Source organism: Sceloporus occidentalis, unplaced genomic scaffold (assembly GCF_023333645.1).
Source record: "Sceloporus occidentalis isolate IW3139 unplaced genomic scaffold, rSceOcc1.0.p SCAF_14, whole genome shotgun sequence".
NCBI lineage: Eukaryota > Metazoa > Chordata > Lepidosauria > Squamata > Phrynosomatidae > Sceloporus > Sceloporus occidentalis.
The window spans coordinates 16,258,857-16,275,966 of record NW_028316994.1 but is presented as its reverse complement, the minus strand read 5'-3'; the positions used below and the strand labels follow the sequence as shown (position 1 = coordinate 16,275,966).

Genomic DNA, 17,110 nt, shown 5'->3' with positions numbered 1-17,110 from the left:
TGAAGTATTAGCTACTCCTAATTTGGTGTCATCTGCAAGTTTGACAAGTATACCCCCAATTCTGTCATCCAAGTCATTGACAAAGATGTTGAATAGCACTGGGCCCAGGACAGAGCCCTGTGGGACCCCACTGGTCACTTCTCTCCAGGATGAAACAACATCGAGAGCCTTCAAATAATTTCTGATTTATGGCAACCTGTAGTGGTTTGTGTTGGACTAGGGCTCTGGAGACCGCGAAACGCACTGGATCACCTTGGGCAAGTCACACTCTCTCAGCTTCTTCAGGGGAACGCAAGGGCAAACCATCTCTGATTAATCTTGTCAAGAAAACCCCGTGATAGGTTTGCCACAAGTCAGAAATTGCTTGAAGGTACACAAGAACAAAGGTGAACATGGGGGTTTCTTGGCAAGTTTCTTCAGAGGGGGTTTGCCATTCCCATCCTGAGGCTCAGTGTGTGATTTACCCAAAGTCACTGAGCGAATCTGTATAACCAAGCTGGGATTCGAACCCTGGGCTCCAGAGTCACGGTCCAACACTCAAACCACTACACTGGCTTTCTGAAACAACTAGTAAGCTATGTTGATAATTCAGTGTTTCAGAAGGGGCTAGCCCTACATCTTATGTATTCTGGCTGTTTCTGAACAAGTGGAATATGAAGGACCATTAAGTGAAACCAGGCACATTTCATATTCTTCAAATTTTATTTATTCAGCAACTATACATAAAAATATTAACGCAAGGCTTGGGCTGGTTTATCTACAGGACCAAGTCTCTGTCTCCAGCTCATTAACCCTCCTCTTTAACTGGGGTGCAGCCTGAGAAGAAGCCACTGGTGCTGCTCAGAACACGCTTCCTCCTCTTCTTAATGGCTGGCAGTGAATTCTCCCCGACATCTATGTTACTCAGATTGGCAAATGAAGTAGTGCCATTATTCTCAAGCTGTTTCTCAATTGCTTCTCCCAAGGCCTGGGGAGAGAATGAAGGATCCGTCATATTTTAAAATCTGACAAATGTCAAATAGTACAATTTCATAAACTAAATTACAAACAAATCATTTCATATTATTAAAGCATAGCTTGGACTATTAACTCTCCCAAATGGTGGTTGCAAATACTGCGAGTTGTTTTCCAAAATATGGTTCAGACTGACAGGAAAATGAATTTGTATATATAAATTATCCCTCTCTGCAATAAAAACCCCAAATTAAAGTTTTTTTCTCCCCCACATGGCTTCAACATTTTTTAAATTTCCCACCTCTGTTTCCCATAAGATACTAAGAACTGTTTCATGAAAGCCCCAGGTCCCAAGGAATTATCAGAATTGGCTAGTCACTTCCTTGCATGGCTATCAGTCTCCTACCTTCCTGGTTGGAATGACAGCTGGAGGCGCAAAGAAAGTGTCTCCTGCCTTCACGAGCGTGGGGTCTTCTAGATTGAAGTCATCTCCCATTTGCTCATCCACAAGTGTCGCCTCCTGAGTGGGAAAGAAGGACACAGGATAGTTTGGATGGTGGTAATCAGATTCGTTACCTGTTGCTCTGGTATGTAAAGACAAACAAAGGTGTATATAGGAGTTCTTCAAATGAAGAATTATCTCCTCTTGGCTGCTCCACTGATGCCCAGACACCCTTGGAGTTTGCAAAAACCCCACATTTTTGCAGAAGCACTGTAGGATTTCTCTTTGAACTGGACTTAACACATGAAGCCTCAAAATAACTCTTTCTCTCTCACTGGGCAGGTGTTAACGTTTAGCCATGATGCTAAAAAGGACTTCAAAACCAATCTGCCTGGTGGCAGAGGCCAACTTGCTATACACCACATGTTCCCAAATAAGGTAGGAGCCTCATTCTGAATGCCACAATCCCACTGAGAGCTTCCAGGTAGAACAACTCTCCATTTCTTTGTCTAACTCTACAATGAATGCGGAAGCTAAAAGAGGGTGTTGTGGGGGGGCCTAACAGGGCTGGTCTATGAGGAGCCAGGACAGGCTAATCCAGAATCTTTCCTGCACTGTAGAGGGAGGCTACACTGGGGCCACTCACCAAGATACACTGGTCCCTGTTCCGGCACTTCTCAGACTCACAGCGGCAGTCCTCAGAGCAGAGCAGTTTTTGCTTCCGGCAGCCGCACTGCTTGTTTCCACAGCGGCCTTTGCAGGTGCACTAGGAGAGGAGAGCGCCGTGAGAAGAGAAGCATGCGTGCATGCTGTCAAAGATTGTCCCAAAGCCTGTGTAGTTTGTTCCCTTCCAAGATTCAAACCAGAAGTCCCTAAGGAGGTTACGCCACTGTTTTCCTTCAGGAGGGATTTAGTGCCTCCTTGTGCAACCACTTTCCCTGGCTGTGCTACAGATGGAATAGCAGTAGAGCACGGATCTGCTCCTTCCCTGATTCAAACAACCACTGATTGGTAATGAAGGTGTGTCTGGGCACCATCTGGCTGCCACTGGGCACCAGAGAATAAAAGGAGCAGCCTTCGCCCTTCTGGACCCCCAGTGTAAATATATGATGGAGTTTTATGATCCACCACTTTCAAACAAGTTTTCCATTTCTACCATCAATTCCTAAAATAGTGGATTGTGCCACAGAATGAAGAAACCTAGCTAACTGGCACAGAATCTGGTGACACACAGAAATCCAAGAGGTGGGTATTGAAATGAAAGCAATGGTGTTGGCATCAAATGTTAAAAGAACAGTGTTTCCAGAGGCCTACATAGGAAGAGCAAGGGCTAATCTGCCCAGTTTATTTCTGAGTGTTAGAGAGCCAGGCAGGCTGTGAAACCTTCCTGCTCCCTTGCCAGGAACAGCGAGGCCTTTCAACAACTTAAGACCCTTGTTGGACCTCTCTCAGAATTTTGGTGCTGTGTCATCTACTCCTGATAATTTGAAAAGTTCTGTCAAAACCAAGGTGGGGGGGGGGGGGGGGAGACTGGCCTGTAGATTCATGAAGGTGGTTTAGACCAGGGCAACTGAATGGCATTCAAGGCATACCCAAGTCCGCAAATTTACCAAGACAAGATGGAATAATGGCCATATGAGAGTGGTTAAAAATAAAATTGGATAGGGAAACGCATAGAGGAGGTCAGTGGCTCATATATGAGATGGCTAACTGGAAATGCTGTCTCGATGCAGTCTTTTTCAGAATGCGACTTTTTTTGACTGCAACTCCCAGAATCCCCAGCCAGCATGGTTACTTTGGCTGGAGGAATCTAGGAACTGCAGTCCAAAATAACAACAGTAGTAAAAGTTCCCTTTTCACTTTGCTTCTCATGTAATTTCAGAGGTACAGCAGAGCCTAAAAATGTCATTTTCGTCCGCCATCAAAGTCATACCCCTATAACTGTCTTTTTTATTCCTCTGGCGATTTTGCCTGGGATCCACTCAGTGTCTTGTGATTCTTCTTCCGATTCGTCAGATTCCGATGATATGTCTTCCACAGCCGTTGTAGATGTAGGCCTTGCAGTAGTTCGCCTGCGGGGCTTTGGCTACCCAGGACCAAAATAAATAAAGACATCTTCATACAAATCACAGAATATTTTAAAAGTCACAGAAACTTAGCAGGAAGAGTGTATTTAGAGCTACTGGCCTAGTCAAACAGATGAGGTATTTAGGGAGAGCGACAGGGAGAAGTTACTCAAGGATGAAAAGGTGCATAGTAAGAATCAAGCCAAACTCTCAAGGAATTCAAAATCTTCCTAATTTGGTCCAGCAATTTGTGATCAGGGATGACCACACTTTAAAACAGGGATGATGATATACAGTCCCCGACATACAGGACTTCAAGTCTCATTATCCCCCAATGATGTTGCTATTGTTATATTTGCTTATATCCTGTCCTTTCCTCGATATTGGGAATTAGTATGTACATAATACACATATATTATGTACACATATATAACACATGTACAGATTTAAATCATTCACATATGAATGTTATATAAGTAAATAGCAGCACTTTGTTCTCTTCCTAATTATTTAAAAAACAAAGTTTACAGAATTAAAAGCATTTAAAACTCATTAAAAGACAGAATATAAAACATTCACAAACAGCACACCATTAAAAGCCCATCATAGTCAATTCTTAAGGCTTGACAAAATAGGAACATTTTCACTTGTAAGCTGAAAGACAGCAAGGAGGGAGCCATCTTTGCCAGCCTAGGGAGGGAGTTCCAAAGTCTGGAAGCAGCCACTGAGAAGTTCTACTCCCATGTTTCCACCAAACATGCCCAGCAAGGTAATGAGACAGAGCATAACTTCTCTTGAAGCTCATAGAGCCTGCCCATATAGGTAGGTTTTTGTGTTACAAGTCATTTCCAGCTTATGTTGACCCTAGCACAAGAATTTCTTGGCAAGATCTGTTCAGAGGGGGTTTGCCTTTACTTTTCCCTGAGTCTGATAGTATGACTTGCCCAAGGCCACCCAGAAGGTTTCCATGGCTGAATGGAGATTCGAACTCTAGTCCTAAATTGTAGAATTTGATCACGTTCTCATCCTCAAACCATTACATCACGGGCTCAGCATTACAATCTTACAGTCATTCAGATAGCCTGGATGCAAGCTGGCTTTATAAGTCATCACCAGTACTTTGAATTGCGCCTGGGGATAGACCAGCTGCCAGTAGAGTTGTGACAACAAGGGAGTTGTGTGCTCCCTATAGCCATACTAGCCAAGGCTGCTGGTAATTCAAGCCCATCTAGATCTGCAGGGCTTACATCTGCTATTAAATTAACAAGGATGCTCCCACTATGCTCCAGCCCACACAGAATACCCACCTTAGGTGGAATATAATCAAAGGGGGACTCTGGTGTGTCTGTGACTGACGGCTGAATGCTGCGGATCCTCTGGCCGCTGGCTGCTTGAAGAATCTTCAGTTTCTATTGGGAAGGTAGATAGATGAATGAATGAGATAAGCTTCCTGGGAGGACCAAAGCCACTTTCCCTGGCCATGGGTGCAACCTCCGACCATACCTGCTTGACAGCATCAAGTTCTTCAGAGAGCTCTTGGTTTTTCTCAAAGACTTCTTTCATCTTTGCCAGCTCTTCATCCTATTCACAGAAGGGCAATCCAACACTTAAGATGCATCTTTCAGAAGAAAAAATTCTAGGCATTGGATTGTGTTCCTAGGATTTTTTTAACCCATCACTTTGAAAAGTATAAATACCAGGGTATATTGATCAAACACTAGTCTCTTTTATTTTATTGAGTTTCAATGTTGCCGGTTTTTGGACTGCTGACATCACATGTTGATTTAACAGCCCCAGGGAAGAAAATAATGGCATTGTCATGCCTCCAGAGCATCTTTGATGCTGTTGAGACATATATTTAGTTGAGATTATATTAGGCTTTCTGTTTATCAGTTTGAGAGGGAAAATAGAGATCTACAGCTTTAAGAAAGACAAGGATTGTGGGAAATCCCAGGGTCTTATGCTGTCTCCCTCTAGTCTAGCTAGTTTCAGTTGTGTAGTAAGATTTCAGCCAAGTCAGGCCTGGAGAGAGTATTTTCCTTTGACAAAGATAAGTCCACAGAAGAGTAAAGATAAGTCCACAGAAGAAGAAAGATAAAACCCACCAAGGAGAGCAAGGTATTTAAGAAGGACTATTGAGAAAAAGGAGATCAGTTTCATATTTTTGTGTTTATGACCAGTAAAGCTTTTGAAAACTTGAGAAATCTGTGGACAAGTCTTTTGTTGAGGCTGTGTTCCTAGAAGCCAGAGGCCTTACTAGACCCAAAGTCCGTAGCATCACTCTTGGGACAAAACAGGCATAGCAAGAGCATGTTTCCCCACTTGTCTAACAAGCCTATTTTTTCTCCCTCACCACCCACGCTTCCAGTTGTTCAATGACTGAAAGGAGTAGCAGAGGTGCTGGGGAAACCACTTCATTCTAGTTTCCATTCTAAATAATTCAGAAATAAAATTCAGCATTTCAGCTGGTTGGTTCACTGCCTCCTCCCCTAGAAAAATCCAGGTACTTTTTACTAATAAAGAATGATTTCTTTCCTTGTTGAGGGCAGGGGTGGGAACCGTAGATCTGTGGAACTGGGGCAGGAGATGGGAAACAGGGTTCTATGCAGACCATGCTTATTTTAATAAGCCCAAAATGATTGTTTTGGAGCCAAAAGTAAACTATGTTTTGGTATGTAAGTACTGTTTAACACCACCACCCCAACCCTGATATAAAGATTCAAAGGCCCATAAAAATATGGAGTAAGTCTTTTCCTCCTCCAGCTTTTTTTCTCTTGAAAAATTTGAAAAATGATTATGGAATATTTTAGTTTAGAATGATGAGTAAAATGTCTAAGACAAGGTGCTCATTTATTTACTCCCCACCCAACATGGTTTCTAAAAACTATGTAACATTCAGATCATCGTTAATTCCTGGTCTTAGTTTCCTTTCCTTAGTTCTTTTTATGAGAATGGGTGTTAAGACTGCTTGATGCTATGCAAAACCAGAGCAAACAAAATGTATACTTGTTTAATTATTATGTTGATTTCCCCTCCCTCTCCCCACTTGTTTTTCTTTTTAAAATGCCCCTAATAAACTGCCGAAACACACGTTTTCCTTACATTTTAGGATTGTGTGACTCCCATCATAAAAAAATGCAATAAAATCAATTTGATTTGCATTAATTTTATGACTATATGTTTTTAATCAGACAATAATTTTATGCCACACTATGAAAAATCAAAAACATGGCCAGAAGGTTGTCACTATCAGCCCTGGTGCAGCCTGCAGAGGTTTGATGGTACTAAAAATGAACCACTGCTTCTTGACATTGTGGTGCTTTTACCTGGAAGCGGAGCCGTTCCATGAGCTGCTGCTCCCGTTCTGAAATGGAAGTCTCAAGTCTCTTCTCTGCTTCTTCTTTATGTTTTATCTGGCTGAGCAGATAAAGGACCTGGAGAAGGGTGGGAGGGGAAAAAGAGAGAATACTGTAGAACTGGCAACCTTTGAAAAGAGAGGGGATTTCTATTTGTTGGCAACAGTGCTGACATTTGTCCCCCAAATGCCCAGTCCCCCTTTCCTCCTCATACTGTGTATAGCTAGATTTTTTAAAATTTAGATTTTAAGGACCACCAGCATTGGGATGATGAGAAAGGAGGGTGTAAGGGTACTCCACTGTCAGAGGCTAACAGGTATGCGTGTATATTTGCCACCAAAACAGTTATTTTGCACACACACCCTAAAGCAAATAAATACAAGTACTCCTCTCTTCCTCCATATAGCTGAATTCCATTCAGTAAAATCAGCTCCAAAAAGAGAAGCCCTACAAATGCTTATAGAAGCAGCTTTTGGTTTCAACAGTGGACCTTGAGGGGCTGCCATATGCTGTGCTTGTCTTTAGTCGGATGGTAACCTTGGCTCATATGCTTCACCCACTTTCACTTCCTCTTCCTCTCCCATGTCAAGCTATGAAGAGGGAGAGGGAACAGGTTACTCAGCAAATACTAGGAGTACTAATGAAGATAATTATTTCTTAGACCATTTGAAGGTACAAGCAATATACAGAACACTGGCTAGCTGAGCAGGCTGTCAATATGCTTCTAGTCTGATTTCATGGTTCTGATGATGACATTTAGAGCCCTAAACAGATTGGGATCTTGATACTTGAAGGAATAATCCTCCATAAACATGCCTCCAAAGACTCAGGGCTGGATAAGAGGCCTTCCTCTGTGTCCCACCAGTATGTGTGGAGTTGGGGAAGGGCAATACATTGTGGGAGGGCATAGGATGGGACTTAATTTTCTGTGACCCCTAAGTTCTGGAACAGCCTCCCCAATACAGGCATGAAAAGCACCAACACTGGTATCATCATAGCACCAAGTAAAATGGGGTTATTTAATAGTCTTTGCAGCTAAATTGATCATGCTCAAATCTGCACATGTATTGTATAGTTCTAAATTATCTTAACTGGTTTTGTCTTGTCTTAATTTGTCAAATTATCTAATATGCTTTTAGTCTACTTGAATTATATGTTACCTTCTTATATTGTTTCAATTGATTTACAAAAAAAGGTGTACAAAAAAGGTACACCTTCCTGAAATAATAGGATTTATATAGGGAGATAAATATTGTAACAGACAAATATTCACAGAACCTTCTCTGGTCACAGATGGCAAATTACAGCACACAATGAGGTGTATATACAAAAGATGATACGGGAAAATTAGGAAGAACATGACGACCAGCAATACCTATTAACGTCTAGAAAGCTTGCAGCAGATAGAGCTAAACCAAGGATCCAAAACTCTCTCTCTATCTATCTCAAGTATGACATCTTCCCTATATCACTCCATGACAGAGATGTCCACCACTGATGAGGGGAATGGATAAAAGGTTTTTCAAACCGCTTTCATTTATGATAGCAGGCCATACCTTCTCTTGATGTTTCTGCTCCATCTGGACCAGCCGGCTCTCATGCTCTGCTTCCATGTCAGCTGTCAATTTTCGCTCTTCAAGGAGCATTTTGTGCATGTCAGCACATGTAGACTTACTCTGTTGGAGGCGGTTCTCCAGTTTGCTGTCTTCAACTTTGGAGGAGACCAGCTTTGGAAACAGAAATATGTAACTTTTTAAGATGAATGACAATTATGGGAAAACAAATGCTAAAACATGCACAATCCATCAGAATGGACTCACTGTAATCTGAACCTATAAATTTGCTATTTGAAATCCAATAACCTTTTCCTCTTAACTTTTGATCAAAATAGTCCAGCTATTCTGTTTGTAAGAGTGAGAGGAAGCTTTTTGATCAAACAAAGTAAATGTAATCTGCTCAAGATCACCCAATGGGTTTCCACAGCTGAGTGGGCATTTGAACTCTCCCAAAGTCCTAGTCCAACACACAAACCATAACACCATACTGCCTCTGTTACTTATAGTAGCAGTACTTAGACACTGCTACATATGATCTCCCCCTCCCAACAGACAATTTACCATAATATCTCTACTACCCACGCAATAACTTAACAGTACTTTGTACCATATTTTCCATTATATAAATGCAACAACATCTGCACCTCCTCTTTTTTTCCCCCAATCCTTTTCTCTGCTGCCAGTCAAGCCTACCTCACCAATCAAGTACTTGATAGCACATTTGGCTTCCGGGATGGTGGTAATGCTCTCCCAGCGCTGCTTGGTCCGGTCTCCTGCATCGGCATCGAGGAGCTTCTGTTGCAGATCAGCAATCTGGGCACTCCTTTGGAGGAAGTGAGGAATGTGAGCACAAAGAGAACAAGCTACCCAGGGCATCAGCCTAACTAAGCCCGCTTGTTTGATGAGCTGCAGCCTAAATGTGCTTAGTGTCCTTTTTATTTAGGGAGTTCTGATAGACTGAGGAAAGTGATCAAGACTTCTGCCCCAAATAGGCGAAGCAAAAAACTGAACTCCTCAGGTCCATCTGGACTACTTGCTGCACAGTTTAAACTGGGGGTGGGCAACAGTGCAGAAGTCAGAGGCCCATTTAGAGGAGGCTTGCCAAGACCTTTGCTGTAAGTTGGAGTTAGCCTGAAGTCACATAACAATTCAGCAACTATGGCTACTTCCAGAATCAGAGGCAGAACAGAAGTGGGAGGGAGTTACTGGTCTCCTGTCCTACTTGGGGACTACCCTGCTTGGCCACTGTGAGCAACAGGATGCTAAACTTTACTGAGGCATGTCTTATGGTACTTCACCCTGTATCTCTGCTCTTCTGAAATCATAATCATCCCCTACCTGAACTCCATCTCTGTTTCCAGGCTCTCAATCTGCTTGTTGATAGAATAGTCCACCTGCATATCATTGTGAGAGAAGGTGCGTCTCTGGGAAGAACAATGGGAGAAGAAAAGGTGTGAGAAAGGATGAGGTGGATCCCAGTTCAGAAGTGACCCCTTAAGCCGCTAGCAGGGGAAATGTTGGATGAAGGTCACACTTGGCCCTCCTGTCCCCTTTTTATGGATACAAGACATCCCTATAAGCACTGAGACATACACCCCAATTTTTAAGAGATGTCTAGGCCATTTCTGGCCCCCAAATCATCAAAGAAACTGCAGTAAGCTTGTCCTCAGCAACCAGGCAGATGGAAATTTTGCTTCTCCCCAGACTCCTTAATCCTTTAAAGGGGGCAAATGACTGTAAATGAAAACTGGAAGCAAAGTCTTATATTTTTGTGGTTTTTGGGGGCTATGTGGCCATGTTCTAGAAGAGTTGATTCCTGACGTTTCGCCAGCATCTGTGTCTGGCATCTTCAGAGATCTGAAGATGCCAGCCAGAGATGCTGGCGAAACGTCAGGAATACTCTTCTAGAACATAGCCACATAGCCCCCCCCCAACCACAAAAAACTATGGATGTCAGCCATAAAAGCTTTCGACTTCACAGTCTTATATCACTTCCAATTTTGTTACAGCCCACTGGGTTGAGGAGGTTCAAGTGGCTCTTGCTCAAGTGCAGTTGCCCACCTCTGTCTTAAACTAAGAAGACTTATTGCTGGTAGCCTCCAAGAAAGAAAGGCTTTTGACTTCCTCTCTCTGGCAAACTGAGATTAGATCAGTCATCGTGGGAATGGCACACTGGAGTACTTACCATGAAGGTCCAGTCTTGCCAAGGAGAAGTAGCCATCTATGAATGAGTTAACTCCCACTACAACTCAGGCTAGGCAAAATATTGCATTATTTCAAAAGAACCTCTAATGATCCTGATCTTCTCCTGCTTCAGTTCCTTCACAAGTCAAGACACAAGAATAGAAAAGACTCTGTATGCTCAGTAAAGGATGTAGATCCAGGGTTGGGCTGGATGACTATTTCTCATTGGCAAGAATGAACCTTCACAGTGGGTTTGGACTGGATGGCCCTTGTGGTCTCTTCCAATTCTATGATTCAATGTGCCATTCCCACCAGCAGCCAGCAGAGGAGCCATCCATGAATGGGATCTACCCAAGCCAACTTGCGTTAGGGTGTAACAGTGTATTTTTTGGATACAATAGGGGAGATGGAAGCATTCACTAGGAAGTACCAATTCCAAAGCTCCCAGGTCTAAGAGATGGGATATGGCTTGCTGAATATCTAGGTCCTTTCTGTGAGATTTTGACATTGGAGACTATAGGAAGCTATGTTTTCAGATCTGGTGAATCTCTATGGAGTAGCCTTAGTTTATGGTCTGAAACACTAATTGGTCTGAAGTAGAGACCTCCTAGGTGTGGATGAATGTCAATATCCTTACTCCTATCTGATGGGCTGGATAGTCACAAGGTGTTTTTAATTCTGGGTGTTTGATTTCCAGTTTGAAGTCAACTGGACCCTCCTTGAGTAAGAACTGTAATCTTGCCCATACAGATTTAACAGTTTCTAAAATCTCTAGGACAGAAGGGGTAAAAGGGACAAAATGTTTGAGAAGGTTACTTAAACTGTTATTTTGCTCCCTTCTTTTTCTGAGAAGGCATAGCTTTTGTCTTTGGCTTCTTGAAAATGTCTTTAAGGGCATCTTCTTCAAAAATTACCAACAAAGGGGACTGAGGCTAGATTTACTCTGGATTGTGTGCCAGCATTCCAGTACTTGGGTCAGACTGATCTTCTTGCTACTGAGGAGAATGACATGGAGCAAAATGAGAATAATCTCTAGTGGCATCTGCTAGGAAGGCTAAGGATGTATAGATTTTTTAATAGTATGGAATTGATGGAGAAGATGGAAAGAAGAAAAAATAAAACAGAAGAAAAGAAAGAGAAAGATACACAACCTTTCTTGGTTGAGGCAAAAAGAACTAAAGCAGGAGATGAGGATCACTAGAGGTTCTTTGTAAATAATGAAATATCATGCCTGGGTCGTAAGAGGAGTTAACCCATTCATGGATGGCTCCTTCTCGGCCAGCTGAAAAAGCAACCCCAACCCCAACAAGCCTTCAGGGATGGACAGGAGGAATCACCCATCATAGAATGTTCTTCACAAAGCAGGGAAAGTCCAGCCCTGGGAAAATCAAGAACCCCATTCTTTTCTTGCTCTCCAGGACTCATTTCTCATTATACCAGCAGCCCCCTCGGCTCACCTTGTACTTTGAGGGAAGGTTCTCCCCTGCATCTCGCTTTTCTTTAAGTGATACGATTTCTTCCGCTAAAGTCTTCCGGTCCTGCAGAAGGTCATTGAGGTGGCGCCGAGCCTCTTCAATACTGATGAGGACCTCAATTTCATTTGCAAGACAGTTCTGGATAAGAAAGAAACCCAGTTACTAACCAGGGTCTATAGGTAGGTGAGATGAAATGTCTCCCTCTTCCTTCTAATGCAGGAGTAAAGAATGCAACCCACCAAGGCCTGAACCCCTAGCCTTCCAACCTCCACCTCCACCTTCCAAATTGTTTCAGTGGAAACAAAGAGAACTCTGCTTTCAGAATCCTCTAGGGGCTCAATTCTCAGCATTCTCCTGGCTTTTATTTTAGCCTCCAAAGCTCCAAAATCACTTGTGGTGTTGTGTTCATAGAGGTGCAGGGTAGAGTATGTCCTTAGGGTCAAATGTGTCATTTTAGGGACAGGAGAGGATTGTTTTTATGAACAGGAAGTGAACCAGAATTTCACTTTTTCCCAGGACATGTGCCAGTCGCTGCTCATCTTGACCTTCCATTTCTGTTTCCCTTTCCAGAATAAGCCAGCTATATATAAATCTATTTACTACTGAAAGTGAAGACAAGTTGCCTAGCCTCACCTTCACCCGGGAAGCAAGTCCTTCAACTCCACGGTTTGAGTTCTCTTTCCGTTTGCTGGCAGCTTCATGCTGTTTCTGCAGAGCAACCTTCAAGCGTTTGTTAGCAGCAGCAGCCTAAAGAGTGGTATAGGCAAGAGTGTGAAAACAAGAATCAGATGTGGCTTGATGTCCCTCCTTACGCCAAGTAGTTCAGTGGGTGGCCTTAGGGCAATATGGAACATGGCAGCTCACCTTCCTACCTCAAAGAGTTTGGGAGATTATTAAAAGTGAAAGAGTAGAATGGCAGAGAAGAATCAGACACACCACCATGAGATCCTTGGGAGGAAGGGAAAGATAAAGAGTTTAAGACAAAATACTCTGAAAGGAGAGGTGATGTTTTGTTTACTCATTGCTCAGCATGGATGGAATTCAGCATTTGAAGAGGTCTTGTTTCCAAATCATGATTCAAAGCTGACAGAGGAGAGGGTGAATTTATCTATCACTTATTACATTTTATTTAATTCATATCCTGTCTTTCTTCCAAGGCAGCTTATAATAGAAATCCATTCTGGGCTTTGGGAACTAAATATGGATGGGCTTGAGCAGCTTGGAGAGTTCCCCAAAGGCCTGACTTAAAACCTGGAATGGATTCACCACCCCACTGACATGGGAGAAACCAGCTACCATCTGGTATAAGCAGGATTCTTTCAGCTCAGAATTAAAATATGCCTTTCACTACATTTTTTGCAGCTTAGGGATCATGGTCTGTTTCCCCTGTGGAGTTCTGAGTATGTATGCAGTTTGGAATTGCTGAATTAGTTTGAATTCTTTAAATTATTTTAAAATATTTTATGTTTAAAATTGCTTTATCAAGAGCAATATCAAGAACCTGAAATTAAGAGAAGGAGATCCACTTGTCTAGCTACTATTCCACAGGCCAAAGTTCTCCAAAATATGTGAGGGCTTCCTGCAATGTTAGCATTTGGAACGGGGGTGGAGGTAGAGGTCGTGTAGCTTTCTAAATATTGTTGGACTGTAATGCCCAGAAGTATAGCTAAATGTGAAGAATGAGGAAGCTGAAGTTCAACAACATCTGAAGCGGTGCACTATTCCCACTCCTGTTATCACCCCCATCATGTACAGCCAGGGCTCCCTCCTCAGACAAAGAACCTGACTTCTCCAAGGCAGTGACGTACAATGTATAGCCCTCCAGATCTTGCAGAACTGCAATTGCCAGTAGTCTTAACCAGCATACCCAAAGTGAGGAAACTTTGGGAGATATGATCCAGCAAGATCTGGAAGGCCCCATGATTCCAATTTCTGTTTTAGAGTCACCAATCATGGAAGCCAAATTCTACACTTAAAGTAAAACTAGGAATGGGATCTGTATCCTTGATGATCTGAGGACAATCATTCCAACCTTATCTGCCCCTGCACACTATCTGTAGAATTAAGAAATTCTAATTTTAGAATCTGTGTCCCACTTCTACCTCAGCAATTCCAGGATTCAACCTGTGAAATCGCCATAGATTACTTTTAGAACGGTGAGAGTTTGGGAAAGGAAAAGAAGAAAAAGTTTTTTATGACTCCATCACCTCTTCTGCCTTCCGCCTGAGGACATTGGCTTGCTTCTGGAAATCTTGCTCCAGTTTGATCAGTTCATACTGACGTTTACGATCCTGAAAAACGAGACAAGTGTAGTAGAGGGTGTCCTTCTCAACTCTTTAGCTTTCAACAAGCAAGAGAAACCTTTGTGGCTAAGTCTAACATGGAGCTTCTGCTTTTTTATAAACAAGAAATAAATGCAGATCACTGGTGTTCTGGTGAGCTTATCTGAAATGCTTGGAAATCAAAGCCTTGTAAAATTCAAATTCAAGTAATATAAAGAGAACAACTCCTGTTCAAACCAAACTCCAGTTCAGTGTTGGTGTATTGTGTCATTTCTTCTGTATTTAGACAGAGAAACAAAGGGGAAATAGCACTGAAATGTAGAGAAAAGGCAAGGCTCTATCTCCCATGCTGTGAGACATTTTTATTATAAAAAGCTAGAGCATTTCTTGTGTCAAACTTTACTTTGGAAAGACGACCACGTGGACAACTGCCATTTATCTACATGGATTGATGGCTTATCAGGCCAGTTCTTCTCAAACACAGTGCTATTCGCAGACTACAACTCACCCGCTCCTTCAACTGGATGACTTCCTTATCCTTCTGCTGCTTCCATTGTCTGAATTTCTCCGCATCCTCTTTCATCTGCCGGATGAGTTGAACACGCTGGCTTTTCATTGCCTAGAAAATTACCAACGGAAAGGCTGGGGGTAAGAATTTGTATGAACAAACATTAAAATGCTTAGACTCTTTAGGGTCCTGCTGAACTCATCAAAGCATTATTGGTATACTTTGAGGATGCCAGGAAATCTTCTGTATGCCCAACCATTTTCAAGTGGAAACAAATCTTACAACCCTTAAAATTCATCAAGATACTTCTGCACAGTCTTTGTTGCCTTGTTATAGTCCCAAGACTATTCTTAAAACAGGGGTGGACCAGGGAAACCAGGGGATAATTTTTCTTCCAACTCCCCGTCAAGCCACAAGACCCCATAGCAGACCCAAATACTTCCCTCTGCAGTTCCATTCAAAATGGCAACAGGAAGTAATGTTGTGCCACCTCCTTTAATCCTTTTGAGAGGAAATATGCAGGAAACGTGGAATAGTACATGGTTCTAGGATTGTTCGTAGAGGTATTTTGCATATTTTTACATATTTAGGGGGCTTTCTGCATGGTTAGGAAGCAGAAACTGCCAGAAATTTGCACCAACCATGTTTTTAAAATGGTAGGGAAGGGGAAGCCTCTGGTGGACCTATAAGAGGACCACGTGTGACCCACAAGCTGCTATGTGCCCTCACTTCACCTCCTCGCCAGGCATTGTGCTCCAAAACAGAATGGCAAGGCTGATATTCCTTGTTAGGTGGCATTGTCCATTGTTTCTTTAAATTATCCCCTCCCAATGTGCAGATGTAACTCTTGTGTCAAGGCAACAATGCTTCTTTGTCAGCTATCCCAGTCAAGCCAGTCTTCAAATGTCCAAAGACAGCACAGGGTTGTTCTATTCCTGGATCCAGTACATCAGATCCTGCTGTTCCTTACAGGACAAGGGGCTGAAGCGTCTCAAGAGCCAGCAATACATGGCAAAGTTTCTATGTCCTCTGCAATCTTCAGCCAAACAAGACTGGAAAACCGGGCAGGGTCTAAGTTGATCTGAATACTGTCCCTGCCTTTTGGAGCCGGTGGGAAGAGCTACCCATTCTTGACTATCCTCCTTCATTACCCGGGGGGGGGGGGGGGGAAACCTCACCCATTTTGTAAACATCTGAATGACCCTTTTAATATTTTACATTGAAACTCTGGTTCATTATGTACCCGGATCTCCTGGTTTAATTTGCACACTGTCTGTTCGCTGGATTCTTTCATCTTCAGGAGCTTTGACTGTTCTTTCAGTTTCTTCTTCAGATCTGTCATTTCACCTTCAAGTTCCTGAAGTCGTTTCCGACGGCGTTCGCTCAACCTGAAAGGACACATAGCCTCATGGATACAAGCTCAAAAGGTATTCCGACCTGTTACCCCTCCCTGGAATATGAGCCTCTTACTTTGCTTGGTTGGCATCCTTTTTTGAAACATGAAGTGCCAGGATCAAGTCTTCTTTCTCTTTCTGCAGTTTCGAAACCTCTTCTTCCAGGTTCTTGATATTGCTCTTGATAAAGCAATTTTAAACATAAAATATTTTAAAATAATGTAAAGAATTCAAACTAATTCAGCAATTCCAAACTGCATACAGACTCAGAACTCCACAGGGGAACCAGACCATGATCCCTAAGCTGCAAAAAAATTAGTGAAAGGCCTATTTTCATTCTAAGCTGAAATGTCAGTGTCAGTGAAAGTTCACCAGCTGGGCACAGTCTACAGTTCCACAGTCTAGGAGCCAAAGCAGAGAAGGATGACCCCTCATTTTCATGAGTGGTTCCTGTTGGTATATAAAGAAAAGGGCTCTTCCAGTTGTTTTTAATGGCTAGAGAGGTAAGTTTGTATTTACATATGGTAAACCCACTTTGTGGTGTTGTTCACTCCTTCCTGACTTGTAGCCATTACCTGGTATTGGCACTGTATGGGCTCCAACTGGCTGTCATTCTGAGAGATTTTCCTTGCCAAGGCCTCCTTCAGAGCCAGGGCTTTGTTGAGCTCCAAAAGCTCTTTCGACATCTGGGCCTGGTGGAGGGCGTGCTGAGCAGCATATTCATCAGACACTCGGTTAGCTTCTGAAACCTGGAAAAGAAAAATGTCAAAGCAGAACAGCTCAGTACAACTAAAATGATGCATAGCAGCAGCACAGGATTGTCTCATGGTAGCATTTTAATTAGACCAAAGGAGAGCTGAAAACTATTTTACCACAGTCTCTGTAAAGTGTCT

General features: G+C 42.7%; 1 protein-coding gene across 4 annotated transcripts in view; it reads right to left on the bottom strand.

Moving 5' to 3' along the window:
- Nucleotides 1–683: 683 nt before the first annotated feature.
- LOC149304263 (chromosome-associated kinesin KIF4-like) overlaps nucleotides 684–17,110 on the bottom strand; it is a 31,442-nt gene continuing 15,015 nt past the window's right edge. For 3 of the 4 annotated variants that reach the window (XM_089480016.1, XM_089480017.1, XM_089480018.1), the window contains 17 exons: nucleotides 16,793–16,966; nucleotides 16,294–16,397; nucleotides 16,067–16,211; nucleotides 14,824–14,934; nucleotides 14,241–14,324; nucleotides 12,667–12,780; nucleotides 12,016–12,171; nucleotides 9,713–9,798; nucleotides 9,068–9,197; nucleotides 8,375–8,545; nucleotides 6,789–6,896; nucleotides 4,966–5,043; nucleotides 4,770–4,871; nucleotides 3,330–3,482; nucleotides 2,043–2,162; nucleotides 1,361–1,474; nucleotides 684–967 (listed from right to left, as the gene is read on the bottom strand). In XM_089480016.1, coding sequence (XP_089336142.1) covers nucleotides 788–967; nucleotides 1,361–1,474; nucleotides 2,043–2,162; nucleotides 3,330–3,482; nucleotides 4,770–4,871; nucleotides 4,966–5,043; nucleotides 6,789–6,896; nucleotides 8,375–8,545; nucleotides 9,068–9,197; nucleotides 9,713–9,798; nucleotides 12,016–12,171; nucleotides 12,667–12,780; nucleotides 14,241–14,324; nucleotides 14,824–14,934; nucleotides 16,067–16,211; nucleotides 16,294–16,397; nucleotides 16,793–16,966 — 2,130 coding nt within the window. In that variant the 3' untranslated portion in view covers nucleotides 684–787. The remainder of the gene's footprint in view (nucleotides 968–1,360; nucleotides 1,475–2,042; nucleotides 2,163–3,329; nucleotides 3,483–4,769; nucleotides 4,872–4,965; nucleotides 5,044–6,788; nucleotides 6,897–8,374; nucleotides 8,546–9,067; nucleotides 9,198–9,712; nucleotides 9,799–12,015; nucleotides 12,172–12,666; nucleotides 12,781–14,240; nucleotides 14,325–14,823; nucleotides 14,935–16,066; nucleotides 16,212–16,293; nucleotides 16,398–16,792; nucleotides 16,967–17,110) is intronic. The other variant, XM_089480020.1, reaches the window with a different exon arrangement.